Source organism: Wasmannia auropunctata, unplaced genomic scaffold (assembly GCF_000956235.1).
Source record: "Wasmannia auropunctata unplaced genomic scaffold, wasmannia.A_1.0 LD334880.1, whole genome shotgun sequence".
NCBI classification, from domain to species: Eukaryota; Metazoa; Arthropoda; class Insecta; order Hymenoptera; family Formicidae; genus Wasmannia; species Wasmannia auropunctata.
The window spans coordinates 535179-555856 of record NW_012028010.1 but is presented as its reverse complement, the minus strand read 5'-3'; the positions used below and the strand labels follow the sequence as shown (position 1 = coordinate 555856).

Here is a 20678-nt window from a genome sequence, read left to right as displayed (position 1 = left end):
AATTAGCAAAATTTCTTCCATGAAAATTCAACATTTTAGATTTAGCATCATAGAAATTATATCCATTTTAACTATATTTCAATTTTATTATAAAACAATATATACAATATATATAGTTATATACACACTTTATTTTCTCCAAGTCAACAAAAGCTATTGCATATTGATCCAATATGCAAAAAACGCATTTTTCAATTTGCAGTTTTTAACAATTTCGCTTCTTAATATTTTGTATTCACAGAATATATATTGAAAATTCACATGAATCACGTAATTCTACGTTCTACGTTCATTCTTAAATTCCGTCAGTAAAGCCTCTTTGATGTGTGACGCTATTTTAATTTTCCTTTTTCTGACCTTGCCAGATGACTTTGTACCATTTTTGTTCATTGTTGTTTCCGGTTTCTTCTTTTTCTTCAGACAACTAAGCGGATTTGGTCCTCCCTTTTTCCTCCTCTTCTTCAATTTACTCCCCTCCTCTAATCCTGCTTGCTTTCGCAATACCTTTACATTCTCTCTCTCCCATGTAGTCATGCCTAAACCTTTTTGCATAGCTTCGGCATGTTTGCGGCTTGTCTCCGAAGGAGAGTCCAGCGTGGGTGCTTTTCCATGTAAATAAATGACAGGAACTCCTGGAATTAGCCTCAATTTATCCTGAAGTTCACGATCTTGCGTTGCAACAATATATCTATAAGGAACAAATATAGTTTTATTATTTAAAAAAAAAGACTTTCTTCTATTACACATTGTTCTTGATCATATACTAAATGATTTGTTTATTAACGTTTTATATCTGAGAAGGTAACATGCAACCCAAAACAAAATTTTTTATGAAGAAATAATCTTTTATGTGTTTTAGCCAAATGAAATTTTTTCTTGAAAGTTTCAAACTGATCGTAATAAAAATTTTTTACTCTTCTTCTGAAATAATTTAGGTTACACTCTTAGCACACAACAGAAAAGAACTTCCTTATTTTTTTCGTTACTGATACTAAAAATTTTTCATTAGTACACTAAAATTCTAAAGTCATCTTCCTGAATCTTCTAATTCAATACTTGAGAATAAAGATTATCATTGTCTCCATATTGATAACCAACAGACATGAAAGATATGCGTAAGCTTAATTCAAAAATGTATTTTTTTTTTCGTTTAAATAAATTAAAGCTTGAAATTTTCGGGGAATATTGAAATATCTAAGAAAGAAATAAAAATTAAAAACTTGATATTTTCACTCTCTTGAGTATTCTTCTAATAAAATTCAACGTTACCTATTGTCTTTTCCTATCATAGATAGTAAACATTTTGTGCCGCTTATTGGCTTCTTTTCATGCCCACATCTGTGTACAACGTATTGCTTCACTATTTGCGTGGCACCGTTAACTGCTGGCGAGAATAAACCAAGTTTCTCGGTTTCCGAGATGATACATGCAGTTGTTAGGAGCTTTATTTCAGACTGAAAGTACTTTGCAAGTTGCTCCTGTATGTTAAATTTGTTCTGAAAAAAGAGTAAAAACGCACAAATACAATAAAAAATCAAATTAAAACATTGTGAAAACTGATAATAAATAGAAATAGAAAATAGTACGTATAGCTAACCTGTAATGCCGCAAACGCAAATGTGCCGTCAATCAGGACTTGAAATGGTTGATGAAACTTGTAATTGTTCACATAAAACCCAAGAGTTTTCCGGGCTTTCTTGGTTCGCGAAGTCTTCATTTTAAAAAGATTATTTTGATTAAACTGTTCTCTTTCTCAAAGATTGGACATCCAAGCTAACCTAATAATTTTCTCGTGCTCCTCTTATTGAAAATACAATTGGACTGATGGTGAGATCCATCTATCGCAAGCAAGCTGAACTACTAGAAATTCATCATGTTTTTGGTAACTAATTAATGCGATCAAACATGAAAAAGCCAACTATGTTTATAAGGCTGCACTTATTTTAGAATGAAGTAGATATCCAATAAAACAGGAAAAAAAATACAAAAGGGAAAAATACAGTGTTGTTTCAAAAGTAATTCAAAATACAGTTTAGTTTCCAAAACGTTTTATGAAAATAACCAGTTAAATTTTTTTTTCATAATTTTATTTATAAAACTGGAGTAACTTGCTGTCTACTTTCACATATTAATATAAAAGCAATATACATTTTTATTATTTATTACTATATTTATTTTAAAAGACAATCTTTATTGTAATTTTTTATTTAAAAAATTTACTTTACTCCTATTTACTCCTATTTTGAATTTCTGTATTCTTTTCTCACTTCTCTTTCAAGGCACATGTTTTTTTTTTACATTATCTTATCTATTTTATATTATTGTCGTTAGTTATGAGACGATACATACTGGACTTCAAACCCTGCAAGTAAAAATACATTAAATTCATATATGATCTAAAAATAACACTATACGTAACAGATGTGCATTTTACATTTTACTTACAATTTCCCAAGCATAAAAATGCATGGATGTAAGCTTCTGTAATGGATCGACCATGTGGACATTTAAACATTGTGACTGATCAATGAAAGGTCCCCGTGAAGCTGCCATTTCGAAAATCGTTTTTTGTGGCATTTCCCAAACCGTTTTGTATAATAACTTTAAATCCTCGGGTATATTCTCAATGTTCTGCAAACGAGAGAGCACGATTTACTTATAAAATGTACACAATATCTATATATCTTTTTAATATTTACATAACGTTAGAAATTGCGTTATAATATAGTTAAATAAAAAAAAATGAATATTTACCTGTATGGATCCGCCATTAGTAATAATGTTGTTACACATGTTTTCATTCCAAAGCCCTTTCTCGATTAGATCTCGCAGCAAACGTGGCTTGATAACTGGATGTTGTTTCGATAGTGCGTATATCGTATAAATGTTGCTCGTGTACGGCTCAACTGATACGTTATTCTCCAACATTTGCGCCATAAATGCATCCGACATTTGCGCTAACAACAAAGAATTCCGCACTCCATGCTTGGCAATTTTTGCCTTTAGAATATCCCAATCCCACAAATTTGTTGGTTTTACATTCCACATGTCGTACTGGAGGATCTGTGAAAAGAATTGCACGTTTCAGACGTGTAAATAATTTGTAACAAATCAGTAGATAATAGTGAGAATGTTCTTCCGAAATACTTACACCTTTACTGACTGGACTGCCTTTATACGACTCGTAAGGGCCTTTCTCAGTAGCTATTTCGCAACTAGCTTCCAGGGCGCCGTAATAGAGAGTCTCGAAAATCTGAACGTTGAGTTCGTTAGCTTCTTCGCTTTCGAAGGGATATCTCATTAAGATAAACGCGTCTGCCAATCCTTGTACACCGATGCCTGAAGTTTTAAAAATGAGTTTCAGAAAAAAAGCACCGCATCTACAATTACGCGCGAATTACACGTAAATAACTTACCGATAGCTCTATCACACGACAATTTTACCTCTGGGAGAGGATAAAAATTAACGTCAATCATTCTGTCCAAATTATAGGTGACGACTTTCGCCACTTCCTTAAGTTTATAAAAGTCGAAAGTTCTCTTCGTAGAATTCACAAACATATTGACAGCGATCGAAGCTGTGTTACACATGGCAACTTTCTTGGTGCTTGAATATTGAACCACTTCGGTGGAGAAACTGCCGCATTTAATTGTCCCCAGATTCTGATGATTCGACTTGCGATTACATTGATCTTTATAAAGTATGTATGGCACTCCTGTCTCGAATTGTATCTGCGTGATGAGAAGCCACAAGTCCCTGGCTTTAACTTGTCTTCGAGAACGTCCTTCCTTTTCATACCTAAATATAAATATATATTTCCTTTGTAAATTATATAAAATCAATGTAATTTTTAAAAATGAAGTAAGAAATGTGCTACCAATTACCTAGTATATAAGGTTTCAAATTCATCACCCCAAGTTGTAATTAACCCAGGGCACTCATGTGGACACATCAGATTCCACACATCATCATGAAAAACACGTTTCATAAATAAATCTGGAATCCATAATCCGTAACACATGCCTTTCGCCCTCAATTGCTCCTCGCCTAAAATATAGTTGTTTAAAAATATACTTGCACGTCTTTATCGAGAGAGGCGATGGAAAAGAATTTTAGTAAACGATAATAACCAATACTCCTCTTGAGATCCAAGAACTCAAAAATATCGGCATGCCATGGTTCCAAGTATACAGTAACTGGTCCCTCGTTTATGCCGTTTTCGGAGACAGCTGCAATAGCCGTGTTGTACGCTTTTAACATAGGCACCAATCCGTTCGATACGCCTCCCGTGCCCCTTATAGGCGTGTTCTTCGCCCGAATGCAGTGTACATTGAATCCTATCTCGCCATTGTGACGACAGAGAAGAGCAAATCTTTCCAACGTGTCCAATATTCCGTCTATGCTATCGGCGGACATCGTCAACAGAAATGAGCTGTAAAAATATCGCGTATTTAATGACACGTTGCAAACACCCGATGAATCTACTAGTTGCTAAAGAATAATAATCACCTAGCCATTTGTTGCGTAACGGTACATGCGGTATCTATCGTCTGTGCGGCATGTACGAAGTATTGTTTCGACATAAAATTGTACGTTTCAATGACCTTATCGATGTCCTCGCCGTGAATGGCTACGGCGACTCGCATCAGCATGTGCTGCGGTCTCTCAACAACCTTTCCATTCAGTTTCGAAAGGTGATTGCTCTCGAGCATTTTAAATGTAGCATAACTATAATTGAAGTCTCTATCGTATATTATCGCGGAATTCAATCTGTCCGCGTTGCTTTGGATAATTTTGTAATACTTCTCGCTGATTATAGGTAAACGTTTATCCGTGATCGAGTTTTTCGTGAGATACAAATCAGTTATCACCTCTGTAAAATATAAGGTGTTAATAACGAATTATGTATTGACAAATGATGATGAATATATCGATGATTGCGAAAAAAAATCTCACCGCTAAAAACCTTCTTTGTCTCCTTGTGCAGGTTAGATATGGCAATTCTAGCTGCTAAGGTCGCGTAATCCGGATGTTGATTGATCATAGTCGCCGCAGTTTCGGCTGCCACATTATCCAATTCGATTGTCGTCACTCCGGAGCATAAGTTGGTTATAACCCGAAGTGCGATTGCAGACTGTGAAAGAAAAATTAATAAATAAGAAAATTATTACAATAAGGCTCCAACAAATAAATCAAGTAACTAATATAAATTGCCTGTATGAGCTGCCGCAGTTGCGTGGATCAATATAACAAATCTGATAGGGAGCAAAGTATGTACTTGCTTTACATTACATTACAGACATTTCGACTCCAGATTTGAATTCTCTGAAGTACAGATAACAAAGCGAATTGAACCGCTACAATTTGCTTTGTTATCCACACTGAGGAGGACTCAAATCTGGAGTCGAAAGGTCTGCAATGTAATGTAAACAAGTACACATTTTGCTCCCCGTCAAATTTATATTGATTCACGTATCTACAAATGCGATAGCTCGCACAGGCAATTTATATTGGTTATGTGAAAGAAAACGGTTCTCTTAAGTCAACGATTTTATACAAGTTATAATAAAACTTTCAGGGCCTCCTTCAGACGAAAATAATTCGTTGATGTAAATAGAATGAGACGAGATGACGAGAGAAGTGATGAGAGACAGGATTTCTCGACAGTGTCAAGAATTTACAGAAAGGTACATGTGCAAACGCTTACCGGATCCACATAATTCATGTCCAGGCCGTAACATAGCGTTTCGATTCTCGCGGTTATCTTGTCGAAATGCACAGGCTCCTTGTGTCCATCTGACAACAAACGAAAGAGACAGTGGATGCTTAAAAGAGGGGAAAGACGGTGTCAAAGGCAGTTTTCGCGCGAGGATCCGCGATCGAGGATCGCGGTAGGTTCGAGCGCGTTTGTTTACATCTGCGCAAATTACCACGCTTGAGCACGTGCATGTTGCCTCCTCGGACGCTCTCGGAAGCGTCGCCGTCGCAGCAGGGCACTTCTTCCACGGCAATCTCGCTCTCGGCTCGCCGCACGACGAGTCAACACCAAGTCAACACTCAACCGGCGTGATTGAAAACGTTAACCCGAGCGCGATTTACCCGCGAAACGGAAGTGACGAGCGAGGCCGTGTCACGTGTACCACGGCCAATCGCGGCCGCGTTTCGCGCGGACGTCACTTCTGGCGGACTGCCCTTTTTACCCACCTTTCTCGCGCCATTTCGAAAGGTCTGATCTCCTTGATCTCTCCTGTCCTAAACAAACAGTTGTACGATTTTCACTTTTGCGTTTCGTGAGAGTTGCATTAAATCCATAGATTTAACATCGAAATGTTTTTTAATGTCTGAACGTATCGGAAAAGGGTGTCGCAACAGCTAGAAGAAATTGGAGGTTATTGCAACGAAATTATTATACCCAACTCATTTTACAGTTCTCGAGCGATCTTATCGATACTCGATCGATCGACGGAACTAGAGTTCCGTCACTAGAGGGACTCTAGACAGAAGGAAACGAGCGCGATATCAGCCATGATCGACAATATCGATACTCGTATCTCTAATTTATCGATTAAAGTCCGATCTACAGTTGAGACTTGAGATAAGGGCAATTCGATACACATTTCAATGTTATTCTTTCCCTTCCCCAATTATACATATTATTTATGATATGTATGGAAGGAACAAATTCTAATAAATACAACAAAAAATTAAATAACAAATATGTAAACACGTAATAATACATATAAAGTATATATAAATAATTTAATAAATATTGTATATATTATATGTATATGTTTATACATAATATATATAAATATGTTGCAATAAGTAAATGCAATCGAGAGAGAGAGAAAGACAGAAATTCACGGTGTGCCACACGCTACGAATTAAATACTCGCAAGTATGGGATAAAGCGCGGTGCAAAATACGGAGCAACACGGAGAGGGGGTTGGTGGTAGAGAGGTGGGGAATTGACACGCGCGCTGCCGCGCGAGATTCAGCCGAGGGAGAGCGAGAGATGCGTTGCACGCTATATATGTATGTCATCGAGGTGGTGTGCTCGTCGCTCGGTTACCCCGTATATACCGCGATCTGTTAAATATATTGATAGAAGGCCGCCTGACGTTTCCCCGCGCCGGGATGACGCGCGAGTGACCGGGAACCCCGTCGTACCCTGCACGTCGCGGTGATTGCGTCGCGGGCGCCCGGACGGCAGCTAGAATGCGCGGCCGCCCTCGCCGCGGTACGTACGTGTCGCAAGTGAGCCGAGCGAGCGATGATGGACACGGCCATGTTTCCTGCTAGCAGAAATCCTGTCCGTTAGTGAGGTGACTCGCGCCGCCTGCTGATCGTGTGCCACCGGAAGAGCGGAGCGTGCAGAATGCCGAAATGCGATGTGAAGACGAGGTATCTGCCAGCTACGTTCGCGTGGACGGTCCTACTCGTCACCACGGCGCTCTTCTTCATCTTCCCGTAAGTTGTCCTACCTCTCCCTTTCGCTCCCCGCGCGCACCCGTGCCGCCGTGCTCCCCGAGAGCACGTTCCCCCCGTCGTGACGGGAGCAGCAGCAGCTCAGCTCGCCTCCTCCCCGCCCTCGGCTTTCTCGGCGGCGAGGATCTCGCGGGGCCGCCGAAAAAGTCTCACGTGTTCTCGAACGTTCTCGCAGGTGCTCGAACTACTATGTCTCTCGATGGGGCTTGTGGGTACCGGCTCTGCAAGGAGTCATCACCTTCTTCGTGGTGATAAACTTCTCGCTGGCGACGTTCATGGATCCCGGTGTTATACCAAAAGGTAAACATATGATACGTGCTTGCGTTGTACTCTCAAGTACGAAGATCCGCAGAAATCTCGCGGAGCAATGTGGTATTTATTATTATTTTCTTTTTTGTGTAAAGCGCCTCCTGACGAAGACCGGGAGGACGACTTCCGAGCCCCGTTGTACAAGAGCGTGGAGATCAACGGTATTACTGTGCGCATGAAGTGGTGCGTCACCTGCAAGTTCTATCGACCTCCACGTTGCTCACATTGCAGCGTCTGCAATCACTGTATCGAGGTGGGTTTTCCCATCATTTAACGTACGTTTTGGGCCCGGGTCGCGAGAGGAGATCCCACTAACGGCGGTTAACTCTATATTTTCAGACATTCGATCATCACTGCCCGTGGGTGAACAACTGTATTGGTAGGAGGAACTACAGATACTTCTTCTTTTTTCTTCTGTCGCTCAGTTTTCATATGCTCAGTATATTTGGGCTCTGTCTGTATTACTTGCTGGAGCACAAAGAGCAGCTGAGCGAAGTTAATACTATTGTTGCGTATCCTTTGCATTACGATATACAATTATCTCCAAAGCACTCGTGAAATGCGGCTGCGCGTAGAGCGTTTGCAACATTCAATGTCGAATTTTATGAGATCCTTAACCTTAATTAATATAGACTTATACTCATGGGAGTGGTAATGCTCTTATTCATTCCAATCTTTGGACTGACCGGCTTTCACGTGGTCCTCGTCTCCAGAGGGCGTACGACGAACGAACAGGTAACAGGCAAATTTAACGGGGGCTACAATCCTTTTTCACGTGGTTGTCTGCACAACTGCTGTTACACGCAGTTTGGACCACAATACCCAAGGTATTGCAAGGAGCCAAGGTATTGTAAAATTAATTACGTACGTGGCGATTATTTTGTTATAATGAATTCTCTGTGTGCTTTGCAGCTTACTTAAGTCTGATAAGTATTCAGGGAAGCGACGTGGGGCGTGCGCGTCAGAGATATCTACTATAGGCAGTGAGAACCAGGTAAAGACCTACATGGATAGCAGCAATGGTGTTAGAAATGCCAGTTCAAATGCTTACAATAAGGTAAGAGCTAGCGCAGTCTCGCTTTATCTTCTTTACTTTGTGAACGACACGACTTCAATTCTCGAAAATCTGACGCTTCAACTCAAGCTTGTACTTTTATTATGATTTGTATACTGTTCTTACTGTTCATATCAGCACAAGTTGGACGAATTTTTGACGAAGCCTATATTTTAAGCACTCTTCCGCTGATTTACGCAGTTTTTCGAGCATGTACAGGCATGGCTATAGGCAACATTAGTTGTACTACTTATATTAGAGCAAACAGTTGCGCAGTTCTTAGTACCACCAGCTTCGTAGTACACATTTTAGTGTTTTTACTATAGAAATTAACATAAATTTACGTCTTTCTCACTCTCTGTCCGTAGAGTATGAGTTGCAGCGATGATACCTCGTCTATAAGTACCATTCCATCCAGAATCCTAAGACACCTTTACTGATTTCCATCCTACGTGTCATGCATATCCCATTCATCCAAACTGATTTCTAATATTCGTAGGAAATATACGTAATGTATATTACAGAGAAATATGTTATTCTTGCTTGAGATATCTCTCTCCGATGCGATCGATGACAACATCGTCGATGACTCTTTACAGTTATCGCCCGGACGTGACGGATCGGACACAGACATGGAACCGACGGCGTCCCAGTCTGCGGACTGCGAACCCACACCGCCGTTGCAGAGACACGGTTCCAAAAGCAATTTCTTCCTGCCACCTGTGGAGAGCAACGAATCTCCCAGGCATCCCCCGCCGTCGCAGCATCGCCATCCAATACATTATCCTAGAGGCAGTCCACATCCGAGGCCAAGGTAATTTGCGATAAGCGTGACGGTTACTCAACCCCCGCGAATACGCTGTAGCGCGCGACACACTCACGTCGATCATATTCACAGAGGGATGAACGGATCTCGAAGTCACACACCCGACCCGTTATCACCGGAGACGAGTGGTTCGCCCGCCACGGTCCCTCAGCGTCAGGGTGGCGCCAGCCCGACGATGCAACAACGTATCAAAGCTATTGGAGTACCCACTCCGCTTGCCATATCCAGCCCAATACGAAGGTACATTATACTTGTGCATTAACGAAAGAAAAATCAAAGTATATATTAGCCCGGTATATATATATTTGATGAAAGATATCTTTTAAATATCTTCTAATATAAACACATTTACACGTGATACCAAAAAATATAATAATAATAATAATGAAGAATTGATTGATTGAGTGCTTTTACGTTTGGTCGATTCTCATTCGAAATATTCGAAATATACTTATATACAAATACAAATTTATTACTTTTAATTATATATATATATATATATTATATATCGCGATTTTCACATTGCACAAAATTATCTCAATGTAGAGAGCAAGAGGGAAGCGCCACACTATAGTAATAGTTACAATGCATCTCTTGAGCACGCTGCCAATACAAAGTGAACGATATTCCTCTTATGATGTCCTTTTTGCTACCCTTCGATATGATGTCGGCCTGTTTTGTCAAGATCTCCTATCCCTCACTGTCAAACACCTCACTCTTGCTCTTCTTTCTCCTCTTCTGTCACCACTGTTCTCGCCTTCCGGAGGACGAAGGACCGTGTCAAAAAGGAAAATTGCGCAATGTAGCTTACAATAAATATTGTAGAGGATTAGTCTCTCTGCATGTACATATTATACAAGATATATGGTATATAGATAAGTTTGTGTCCCACTGCAGGGGGTGGTAACTGCAAGGAGCTGCTTTCTACCATCATGTTGCAACCTACTGCAGGTAAACACGAACTTCATCATCCTACGAGGACATACCGTAGTTTACAATTATGCTTTCTTGCATACATATATATATCTTTGTATAGAAAAACATGGTTGTAAAAATATACCCACATACGGCACATCTACACACACACAACACACACATACACACATTACACCACATACATCTCTTAGGTTCGCTATCTTTTATGTTTCTTGAATAGATGCTAATTTCTTAACAGGAATGACGCGCTGCTCTCTCTCCTGTATGTCTCGCCAGAGCCGTATTTGTATGGCTACAATGCTCAAGCACTCGCATATTCATCTTGGTTCACTGTACTGTGCATTTGTCGATTTTTCGAAAGCCATTCTAGCGCCGCGGAGGATCTCGGGGGGATCTAAGATCCGCTGTGTCTGATTGCAGATCAAACCCGGGCACACCGACGCAGGTTCGTCGGCCGGATTTCATAGGCGTTAACGAGGCGCCGACGTATTACGATGTACAGCAGGGAAACAATACGGGTGTCGGCGTTCCCGGCTCCGTCATCACTGGCTACAGCCCGCAGCGGCGTTTCCTGTCGGAGAGCGAGCTCGTGCGACAGGGCACGGATCATCCGTACGCGCGGACCAACAACACGGTCGACAACATACGCGAGCTGGCGGGCTCGCCGCAGCGCGGTGTTTACATGTGGAAGGACAACTCACCCGGCAGCTATCCAGGCCCGCCTCCTGGGGGAGCGGTGAGCGGCGCGCCGCATCAGTCGCCCTCCCATCGACCGCTCCCGCCGTACGACTACTATCGCTCCAACCCCACGAGCCCGACTCAGCAGTCGCAGTACGCGACGAACGCACCCCGGGCGGCGTATCATCCGGCCCTCAGGGGTGGAGTGCCCGTCTTCCCGCCGCATCAACCGCACCAGTCGCCGCAGGTTAAGCGGAAAGCGACCACGATGGCGACACCGACCACACCGACCTCGGGTGACGCGCGACGTCGGCCGATGTCCTTCGTCAGAGCCCTGGAGATGACCGACTCCATAGAAATGGTTTCGGCGCCCAACGACCCGAGATCGCAGAGACCAACCACACCGACGCCGGACCGCGCGAGCGTATACGATATGAACTATGAGATATCCGTATAGCCCACCTTTCCGGTCTCCGCACCATCCTGCGGCTGGACGGAGATTCTACGAGAGCCGCCGAGTAGTCTGCATGTCTTGTGCTCCAACGAGGAAAGGATGTATGCCGTTTACGAGATATCCGTCTGAATTCTTCCGCGATGTTTAATGCAGTTATTAACGCGCGTTTAACGTTTATGCAAAATGTGGGCAATAGACGCAAACCGCGGCTGGTTCTTCAGTTTCGTTTATCGCCATAGATTATTCTTACGAAGCATCGGAACTTGCCACAGTAATCAGGATACACGCGATGTGCACTTCTGACAAATTATCAGTGATTATATATATGTGTGTGTGCGTGCGTGCGCGCGCGCGCGCGCGAATCATATCGTGATTGATTGACAGTATATAGCATTCATTCTCGGCGAGGAAGTCGGTCCGTCGACGCATTTAATTCACTGGATTCACTCGCGAAGCAGTAAAAATATGCGACGAATCTATATTTCCCCCAATTCTTCCTTCGGCATTGAAATCCTTACGGTACGACGGTAGGAGAGATTTCGACTTGCATTTTACGCAAGACGAGCCAACGCAAACGTTCCCGTCGTCGTATTGGTAATATCATTGATTTATTCGTTAATGAAAAATAGATTCCACGTGCGTAGCAGCGAAGTATGCCCGTCACGACGTTCAGAATAATAACAGCGTTCGGTCCGACTGACGATCCGAATTAATGAGTCACGGAGGCGTCAACGAAAGTATATCCCGAGCGCACAGAGGTTGACCTTTATTGGAGCCATCGCCGATAAATCGGTCCTCTCGCTTGACAGAAGCAATTATATTTTTTAGTACACATTTAAGTAGGTCAGTTTAGATTTTTATACAATGACACCGTGACTCATCCTCCTATAGAAATACGATGTTAATCCAATGTCATCCTTTTCTTTCTCTTTTTTCTTGTTCATACCTCCATTGCCGATAAGGTGCATGATTTGATAAACGAGGAAAGCACTAGGGATCATTTTATTACATCCTTACTAACTCCTCGGACACAACAGAGGAGTCCATTGAAAATGAAAAAAGGGAGTTACTTAACCAACTTAAGTCATTATCGGGAATAGAATAACAAATCTGTGTTAAATAATCGTCGAATATGTAGCAAATTTTTAATATACATATTTAACACTATTTATACGTAAATGATTAAACAAAAAATATAAGACTTTATAATTTGACTTGTTTGTTATAAATGATGATTTTATCGATGTGCCCACTAACATATTTTATTTCTATATAGAGGGTTCTCGCAGAGAAGAGAATGTGAAAGAGAAAAAAGTATGAGTGTAAAAAAAAAAACTAACGTGCGAATGAAGAAAAGTAGGAAAGTAAGTTTCTAGTTTTCTCAAATGTACACACAAACACACACACACACACACACACACTGACACACATACACATAAGGGTGGCTGTTCATAATATATATGCGCGAACGTAAAATAAAAACTATTTTGATTTTGTTAAAAAAAAAAGAGAAAAAGAATTGTAATATATATACGCATTGCATAAATCCATTGCTGCATCCATCGCTGCTGTTAAATTTGTGATATATCCCGCTTTTGAAGTTGCATGATGGTTTTCTCTATCGTGTATGTGCATAGTGAGCCAATTATTATCGGCTATAATTACATTGCTACAGGCTGCAACGCGACATTAATTGAATTTTGCGTACGCACTCGATTCACTCGATGGATTGCGCGGGAAATCGACTTAGTGTTACACGGCAACATATCATTTCGACGTCAGACATCGAATATTTTTTAGATTGAAAAAAAAAAGATAAACTTTTTGCATTTGGTATAAAACGACTGCTTAACTACGGACACACGAGTATTATAACGAGGATTATAAGCATTTCTTCCGTATATCTCTCGATAAGCTATACGTTTAGGATTCGTTTTTAATAAGACTCGTTTTGTTTCTAAGACGAACGAAACTGTGCCAAAAATTCCCCCATACTCTTCAATCATTGTAGTCTTGCTTGAAATAGCATTTAATGAGACAACGGTACAACGTTACGAATTGACTAAGGTAATATAATAATGTGTAAGGTATGGCGAGTGTTAAGTGTTTATAATTCGGTGTACTTGTACATAAATACTGCTCGTTACTTCTATCACTTTAAATGTACATACATATATCATTCGGTACTTACGTATCGCCGCAGCAATCTACAGAATAAAAATCATGAAACATAGTAAATTATACTGTGTTGTATCGTGGCAATATTTTTTTGATGTGATGTTTTTTGTTTCTGTTTTTGTGTTTAAGCCTGTTATTTTGTTGAAGAAAAAAAAAAGAGTCACGTTATCATTGGATTAAACGCGTTTTCAAATTCAATCATATTTACTGTAGAAATATTTTATTCAAGTTGAACTACATCTCGCAACTAAAAATACCGCATGAAGATGTGTGTCCACCAGCATCAACGCACGCGTGTTTTTACAATGTGTCTCACGTTACGCTTCATAAATATATGAGCTATTTAAATACGAGTTATTAAATTGCCTAAAAGTTCTATAATTAAATTAACTTTGAAATTGGAAACAAAACTATTCTTTTCATTGTTAAGAAATGCTTATTGTTCGTTCATTATGGTAATTAAGATAATCTGATTTAAAATTCAAAAAATTGCTAAAAACTTATTGACTTTGATAAGTTATTAGCAAGATAATATTAGCTAATGAGTGTCAATTGCTTATCCGTCTTGAGAAACGCTATCTTGGGCATATTTTACATTTTAATTTAGCATTAATTAAAATAAATTAGCCTTTATATACATATATATATATATATATATATATTTACAATCAGGGATCTGTAATAAAAAAAAACGTTATATACATGCTGTAGATGAAAAATATAACTTGCAACGGTCCTAATAGTTCTAACTTCCCCAAATGTTATTATTCTGACGACTAGTATGCATCTCCCGTCTCCGGAACCAGATCTTTAATTTTAATGTAATTTCAAATTTTATACAAAATAGTAAATTGTTTGATACACATAGAATAATGAAATAAATCTCACCATGAATGATGATATGAAGTGCGATATTTCATACTTTCATTAAAATATATATTTGGATGCTTAAACACGGTGTCGTTAAAACAGTCATGTTTAATTTCATAATACTTGTTACATGCTGCAGAATAATGACCGTCCTTGGACAATTTCACTATCTCTGATTTCTCTGTAAGTAGCAAATCAATTAATAGATAAAAGAACTCACATTACGATTCTATTAATATTTCGATATTTACCCAATGCGTTAAAACCGCAATCGGTGAGCTCGTCTTCGAGTATATCATGCAGCATATATTTATAAGGACATCCGTGATAATCTCTAGGTCCGACTGTCGACGACTCCATAATTCTCAGGCACGTGTAAGGCTGATAATCTCGCCGACTACCTTCCCGCCCGTAGACGAATCTTACGGTGTATCTGTGCTCCTTGTTAAATACAGCTTCGTCCATTACTTTCGTGAATTCGTCTTTCCAGAAAGTCATCGAGTCGGACAAAGAAAGCCCTATGCCCTTCAGGAACAATGAATACTGTACTCTACCGCCGTGTGTAAGATGATGATTCTTCCTTAATGCTTTATGAAGCACTCTCATGCACAGCGGATAAGAGGTTTCTGCAAGCTATAGCAAAACAATCCCGTTATTTGCCAAGAAACACATTTAGCGTGTATCGAACAAGATTGCTATACAAGAGACTCATGTTGTTTTTCAAAAATTCAACATCATGTCTCATTAAGTTACAAAATCTTCATAATTAAATTGTAAATGAACATGTATTTTCACCTCATCCAAATGGCTGAGCGAAATATATTGTTTTATCTCTTGATCCTGTACTAGTACGGTACTCTCAGTATGAATACTATTCTCTAAATTGGCAAATATGCCAGTAAACCTCTCGTCATCATACAATTTGGCTCTAGCTTCGCGTGCAAACTGAAATACAACAACAGAACGAAAAACAATAACAGTTTGATCGACAGATTCACAATAATCACGTTTATATTTACTTCAAAGCTCGATATGAGAATTCTCCTGAAGTGTGACACAAGCACAAATGCCATTTCTTGCTCGGGTACAAAAGCTTCACCTCGCATAACGAAAACTTTACGCTTTTTAATTAAATTGGCGGTATGGGAGAAAGGTATCCTGTAAAATTGTGTGTTGTCAATATCATTAACATACGAAGAAGACATCTGAAGGTGTTCCCTGATGTCATCCTTCTCGCTCTGGCTGATCTGGAAGTAATAGAGAATACTGCTAATCTAAGACTCGAAAGACATTAGATCTAAAGAAAAATTGTCGCAACAAGCAATGACCAACCGGTGTAAAGTCGAAATTGTTAACGCACATGAACCGCCTGACTCCCTCGTTATCTAATGAGGAAAATCTCCACTTGAACAGCCTCGCCTCTTGCTTAAAGAACCAGCGCTTTTTCAATTCATTGAAGGCAACTGTGGACCTTAACACAAAGTGAGATACATGATCTCTTCTTCTGACACGTATATCCATGTCGGTGTGCGATTTGCATCCGGGGCTGTCAATCAATCCTGCAAATTCGTCTATCCCTTCTTTGCGTAACTGCTCGACCAGGGCAGCTCTACGTTGTGACACCGACATCGTCAGTTTTCGTAAATGGATACGCTCCACCAAAGAGAGGACTACATAACATACAAAAACGCATCGGTTTTACATGGGGAAAAAATTATTATATTAATATATGAATATGTGTTTAAAAAAAAAAAAGAAACAAGGTGCGATATTCAGTTAACCTTTGAGCCGCATTTCACCGATCTCCCACAGCTCGTCTAACGTTATCTCTCCATACGGAACATCCTGATACAATTGTAAATCATGAGGATACTCATCACCAGGACTACTCGGCGAAAGTTTGACAGGGACTTGAAACCTCATTGTTGACACCATGTTACTCGACTTGAACAGAATCAAAAGGTTAAAATAAAACAATAAGTCAAAGAGATTGGTCACATGTCAATCAGGGTCAATTTCTTACTTCTCATAAATCTCATAACAGACGTCTTGCTTGTCAGTTGTTATTTAAATTTGCAACAAACAATACAAACATCGCTATAGGCGGGTATTTCATTCAAAAGTGATTGCGACAATTGCGACATCTAACGTTCAACCGCGCAACTACCAAACCGAAAATATACTGTTCGTTTCCTCTTTTCTGTATCATTTTACAAAAACCAAGTGAACTTAAAAAAATATTATTTGTAAAAATACTAAAATTAGAAAAGCTTTAGGAATTTAATAGAAAAAAATAATTCACTAATACGTAATATATTACAAAATAAAATAAAATAAATAAAAAAAAAGATTAGGATAAAATATATAAAACTATTTCCAGGTAGCAAGTTGATATTTGTCATTTTAACGTCACAAAAATATTGTTAAAAATGTTTTACAGCTTAAGTTCCGTAAATTGACTAATTGTAATCGATTATTCTTTTCATATTCGATTGCGATTGGACAGGTTTTATATGATAACTAAAATTTTTGCACGTGTGATTGCCTTAATATAAATTATAGCTCTTTAAAATCTCGGAACGTTTTGGAATGTAACATTAATTGTAGCCTAAATGAAAAACTGTTGGCCTAAATTGAATATATGAAGGCCATATGAATTGGCCTTTATAGACCCACCAATGGGTCGCGCAACCGGCGCAACAACAGTAGTGTCAGTAGTGGCGTGTTGGATGGCGCCTGCGGCTAGATGGCGAATTCGGCGACATAAGTGCCATTCAGTGCGATGACGGTATCCGTGGGCTAACCGAATCGCGTTTATTCTTACGCGCGCCAAGGGTGTTTTGATAAAATAATTCGATAGCGCCGTACATTCGAGCTTTCGTCCGGACGGTCTCTCGCGACTAGCGTGATTTCGTGCGCGGCGGGCGCGTTACTTGCGACGGTAAACACTATCGTGAGTAACATCGGCTTCATTCGTATCCCGGTAAGTCCGCCATTACTGGCGTGTTCGCGTACGGTCGCATCACTCGCATCCGGCTTCATCTCGAAGCTGGAATCCCTCGTCCCGCGAGTGCAATCAGGAAATTCTCACGCCGCCGATCATGTGAGTAGCTTTCCTACACGTAATCGGCAAAATTATGTAACACTTGTTTGGATTTTAACTCCTCTTTTTTTTTCTCCCCGCCCCGCTGTTTGTCATTCAGGGCCCGAAGCCGAAAGGACAGCACGGGTAAGAGCGACTCCGAAACCACGGATAAGGAGAACAAGAAGGAGAGAGGCAGAGAGAAGGAACGGAAAAAACGAGCGGCTTCCTCTTCCAGTAGTGGGTCTAGGTGGGTAATAGTAACAATGCCGAAGTGACAACATATTCATTAAATATTTATATTTACTATCGAATTAAGGCCCATATTTTGATTTACATACATACGTTGCCAGTATATGTAATGCAAACTATATAGGCCCTCAATTATGTATTTTGGAATAAAGCGAAAATTACAAAAGTGAGCAAATTCACTATATTTTTCATTTCATTGGCCAATATCTAGTGAATTTGCTCATTTTTGCTAATTTTCATCTTTAAAGGTACACAAAAAATAAGATGGAAATTACAAAAATGAGCAAACTCACTAAATATTGGCCAATGAAATTAAAAATATTCTAGTGAATTTGCTCACTTTTGTCATTTTCACCTTATTCCGAGCTACACAATCGACCCCTAGATTTTGGATCACTTGGATGTCTTGATAGAATGTTTTTTTTTTTATTTAAACTTTTATTCACTAATAATTCTAATACTAATAAATTCTCCAATACTTTGAATTACATTTTAATTGACGAATATGTATAAAATTGTGTCCCACAGCTCATCGGATAGCAGCTCTGGATCTTCGAGCTCTAGCAGTGGCAGCAGTTCCAGATCAAGCTCCTCTTCCAGTAGCTCGTCCAGTAGTTCGCCTACTTCTTCAGCCAGTTCCAGAGATCGTGGAAGAAAGAGAAGCCGCAGCAAAAGCGTCGACGCTACGCGGAGGCATGAAAATAAAGAAAAGGAGAGGGATAAGGAAAGAGAGAGGGAAAGGGATAGGGATAAGGACAGAGACCGTGACAAGGAGAGGAAGAAGGGAAACAATGCTGTCCCCGAGAAAGCTAAACAAAAAGGACGATCCAGGTATTATATTCGTTATAAAGTTGACTTTAATATCTCTCTCCTCTTTCATTTATAATCAATAAGCGAGTTACCAATAATTTTCTTATTTTCACAGATCTCCCTCGCCGCGTAGGAAGCGTAGGGAGCGTTCGCCGATTCCTAGACCGACAAAAATACACATTGGCCATCTAACACGAAATGTTAGCAAAGAACACGTCATGGAGATATTTTCGGCGTACGGTCAAATAAAGATGGTCGACTTTGCGCTGGATAAGCTTCATCCAAATCAGGGTAGGGGATTCGCTTATGTCGAATTCGAGACCGCGGACGAAGCCGAGAACGCAATGAAACACATGGACGGAGGTAAAAAGCGCGGCGATTAATTATCGATTGTACCACTTGTTGAATGGGACTACTACTTTTATTGTCATACTATAACGCGTCTCGCATCGATCTGTTCACAGGGCAGATAGACGGCCAGGAAATCACGGCTGCTCCAGTATTATTGCCGAAGCCCCGGCCGTTGCCGATGCGACGCATGTCGCCGGGCATGGGAAGACGCGCGCCGCCACGATGGGGCGGCGGTGGTAGAAACACACCGCCACGTTACCGCAGACGTTCGCCGCTCATGAACCGCCGTAGAAGTCCACGGCCACCACGGCGCCGCGGAATACGAACTCGGTCGCGGAGCCCACCGGGAAATCCTCGACATCGGCATCGTCGCTACACAAGGTCCAGCTCGAGTAGTTCCCGATAACGCGGTTTTCCTCATTGCAATGTACATACAAGATATCGAACTGGATATGACGAATATTGTCGTATAGTTATGTTAATGCATTAAAAAAAAAAAAAATAACGTATAAACGTCTTGAAGTCATAAGGTACGTTCGTCAATGGCGAATCATAGACTCGTTTATAAATATCACAATAGTTTCATGTTTCGTCGAAGCACACTCTTGAAATATACTAATTTTGCAACATGTATTGATGGTCATTCGTAGTTAACACCTCAAGTTACGAACTAGTTGTAATATTTACATCGTTACGTTCACGACATTATCGTAAGATAAGCAAAAATTATTTGTAGAATTTATGTATTTAAAAAAATTTGATATTAGAATATATTTTTTTGTCTGTCCTCTTAATGTCTGGTGTGCTACAAATCATGGAAGTTAATTGAACAATTTTTTATATGTGGATGAACAAAGAGATTGAATAAAATAATTTTTTTAGTAATGTAAGAAAAACGACAGTATGACGGAATATGTTCCTCTAATGTAAGAACATAATGTTTTAGAATATCGACTTAGCTTTTTAAAATGTTTGTCTTTATCATTTTTAGCAAATGAGGTGCATGTAAATTCGTACATACTCGTTCGCTGTGCTTGTGTGTAACTCAGAATTTTATCTATTCAAATTTTGACATATGCAAATCCTCATTATTGGGACAAATGTGTTTAAAGCAAAGTCAACCATTTTTATTTGATCATACAAAAAATTATATGTATATATGTGTATATATACATATAATTTTTAATACATATATGTATATATAAAAAAGAGAAAATACATAAAATGTTTATACATATACTATACATAAGACATATATATCCATATATGTATATCCTATGTATATGTATATTTAGGAATATAATTTTCTCTTTTTTATCTTTATTTTTTTAATCCGTTCCTGTATTCCTTATATGTATTATAATTTTATACAGGGCTGGTAAAAATACT

The 20678-nt window shown here is 39.6% G+C and overlaps 5 protein-coding genes across 9 annotated transcripts; 2 read left to right on the top strand and 3 right to left on the bottom strand.

Moving 5' to 3' along the window:
• Positions 1-132: 132 nt before the first annotated feature.
• Positions 133-1847, bottom strand: LOC105457907 (rRNA-processing protein UTP23 homolog). The gene is made up of 3 exons (XM_011702849.1): positions 1598-1847; positions 1270-1496; positions 133-688 (listed from the first exon to the last, which is right to left on the bottom strand). Exons 1-3 carry the CDS (start codon positions 1715-1717, stop codon positions 277-279), a joined length of 759 nt encoding a protein of 252 aa, XP_011701151.1. The 5' UTR covers positions 1718-1847; the 3' UTR covers positions 133-276.
• Positions 1848-2070: 223 nt separating this feature from the next.
• LOC105457905 (ribonucleoside-diphosphate reductase large subunit-like) lies at positions 2071-7376 on the bottom strand. 3 transcript variants are annotated; one of them, XM_011702843.1, is made up of 12 exons: positions 7250-7376; positions 6206-6248; positions 5709-5797; positions 4958-5135; positions 4511-4874; positions 4132-4433; positions 3886-4048; positions 3417-3799; positions 3152-3339; positions 2755-3063; positions 2446-2631; positions 2071-2362 (listed from the first exon to the last, which is right to left on the bottom strand). In XM_011702843.1, the coding sequence occupies exons 1-12, from the start codon at positions 7289-7291 to the stop codon at positions 2309-2311; spliced, it is 2301 nt and encodes a 766-aa protein (XP_011701145.1). In that variant the 5' UTR covers positions 7292-7376; the 3' UTR covers positions 2071-2308. The 3 variants fall into 3 exon arrangements, with proteins under 3 accessions (XP_011701145.1, XP_011701147.1, XP_011701146.1); XM_011702845.1 differs by lacking the exon at positions 6206-6248 and having other exon boundaries at positions 7250-7332; XM_011702844.1 differs by lacking the exons at positions 6206-6248; positions 7250-7376 and adding an exon at positions 5932-6136.
• Positions 7356-13093, top strand: LOC105457906 (palmitoyltransferase ZDHHC5). Of its 2 annotated transcripts, none has more exons than XM_011702848.1 (9): positions 7356-7471; positions 7665-7789; positions 7894-8051; positions 8138-8310; positions 8431-8625; positions 8711-8855; positions 9452-9666; positions 9751-9918; positions 11035-13093. In XM_011702848.1, exons 1-9 carry the CDS (start codon positions 7380-7382, stop codon positions 11747-11749), a joined length of 1986 nt encoding a protein of 661 aa, XP_011701150.1. In that variant the 5' UTR covers positions 7356-7379; the 3' UTR covers positions 11750-13093. The 2 variants fall into 2 exon arrangements, with proteins under 2 accessions (XP_011701150.1, XP_011701149.1); XM_011702847.1 differs by having other exon boundaries at positions 8431-8643.
• Positions 13094-14638: 1545 nt separating this feature from the next.
• LOC105457903 (DNA primase large subunit-like) lies at positions 14639-16918 on the bottom strand. Of its 2 annotated transcripts, XM_011702842.1 has the most exons (8): positions 16818-16918; positions 16576-16738; positions 16127-16464; positions 15814-16041; positions 15590-15739; positions 15046-15427; positions 14813-14975; positions 14639-14732 (listed from the first exon to the last, which is right to left on the bottom strand). In XM_011702842.1, coding segments are annotated over exons 2-8 (1416 nt in total). In that variant the 5' UTR covers positions 16730-16738; positions 16818-16918; the 3' UTR covers positions 14639-14731. The 2 variants fall into 2 exon arrangements, with proteins under 2 accessions (XP_011701144.1, XP_011701143.1); XM_011702841.1 differs by having other exon boundaries at positions 14639-14975.
• A 589-nt stretch (positions 16919-17507) lies between these two features.
• On the top strand, positions 17508-20181 carry LOC105457902 (RNA-binding protein with serine-rich domain 1-B-like). Its single transcript, XM_011702840.1, has 5 exons — positions 17508-17897; positions 17998-18126; positions 18657-18959; positions 19054-19301; positions 19403-20181. Coding segments are annotated over exons 1-5 (975 nt in total). The 5' UTR covers positions 17508-17895; the 3' UTR covers positions 19696-20181.
• Positions 20182-20678: the final 497 nt, after the last annotated feature.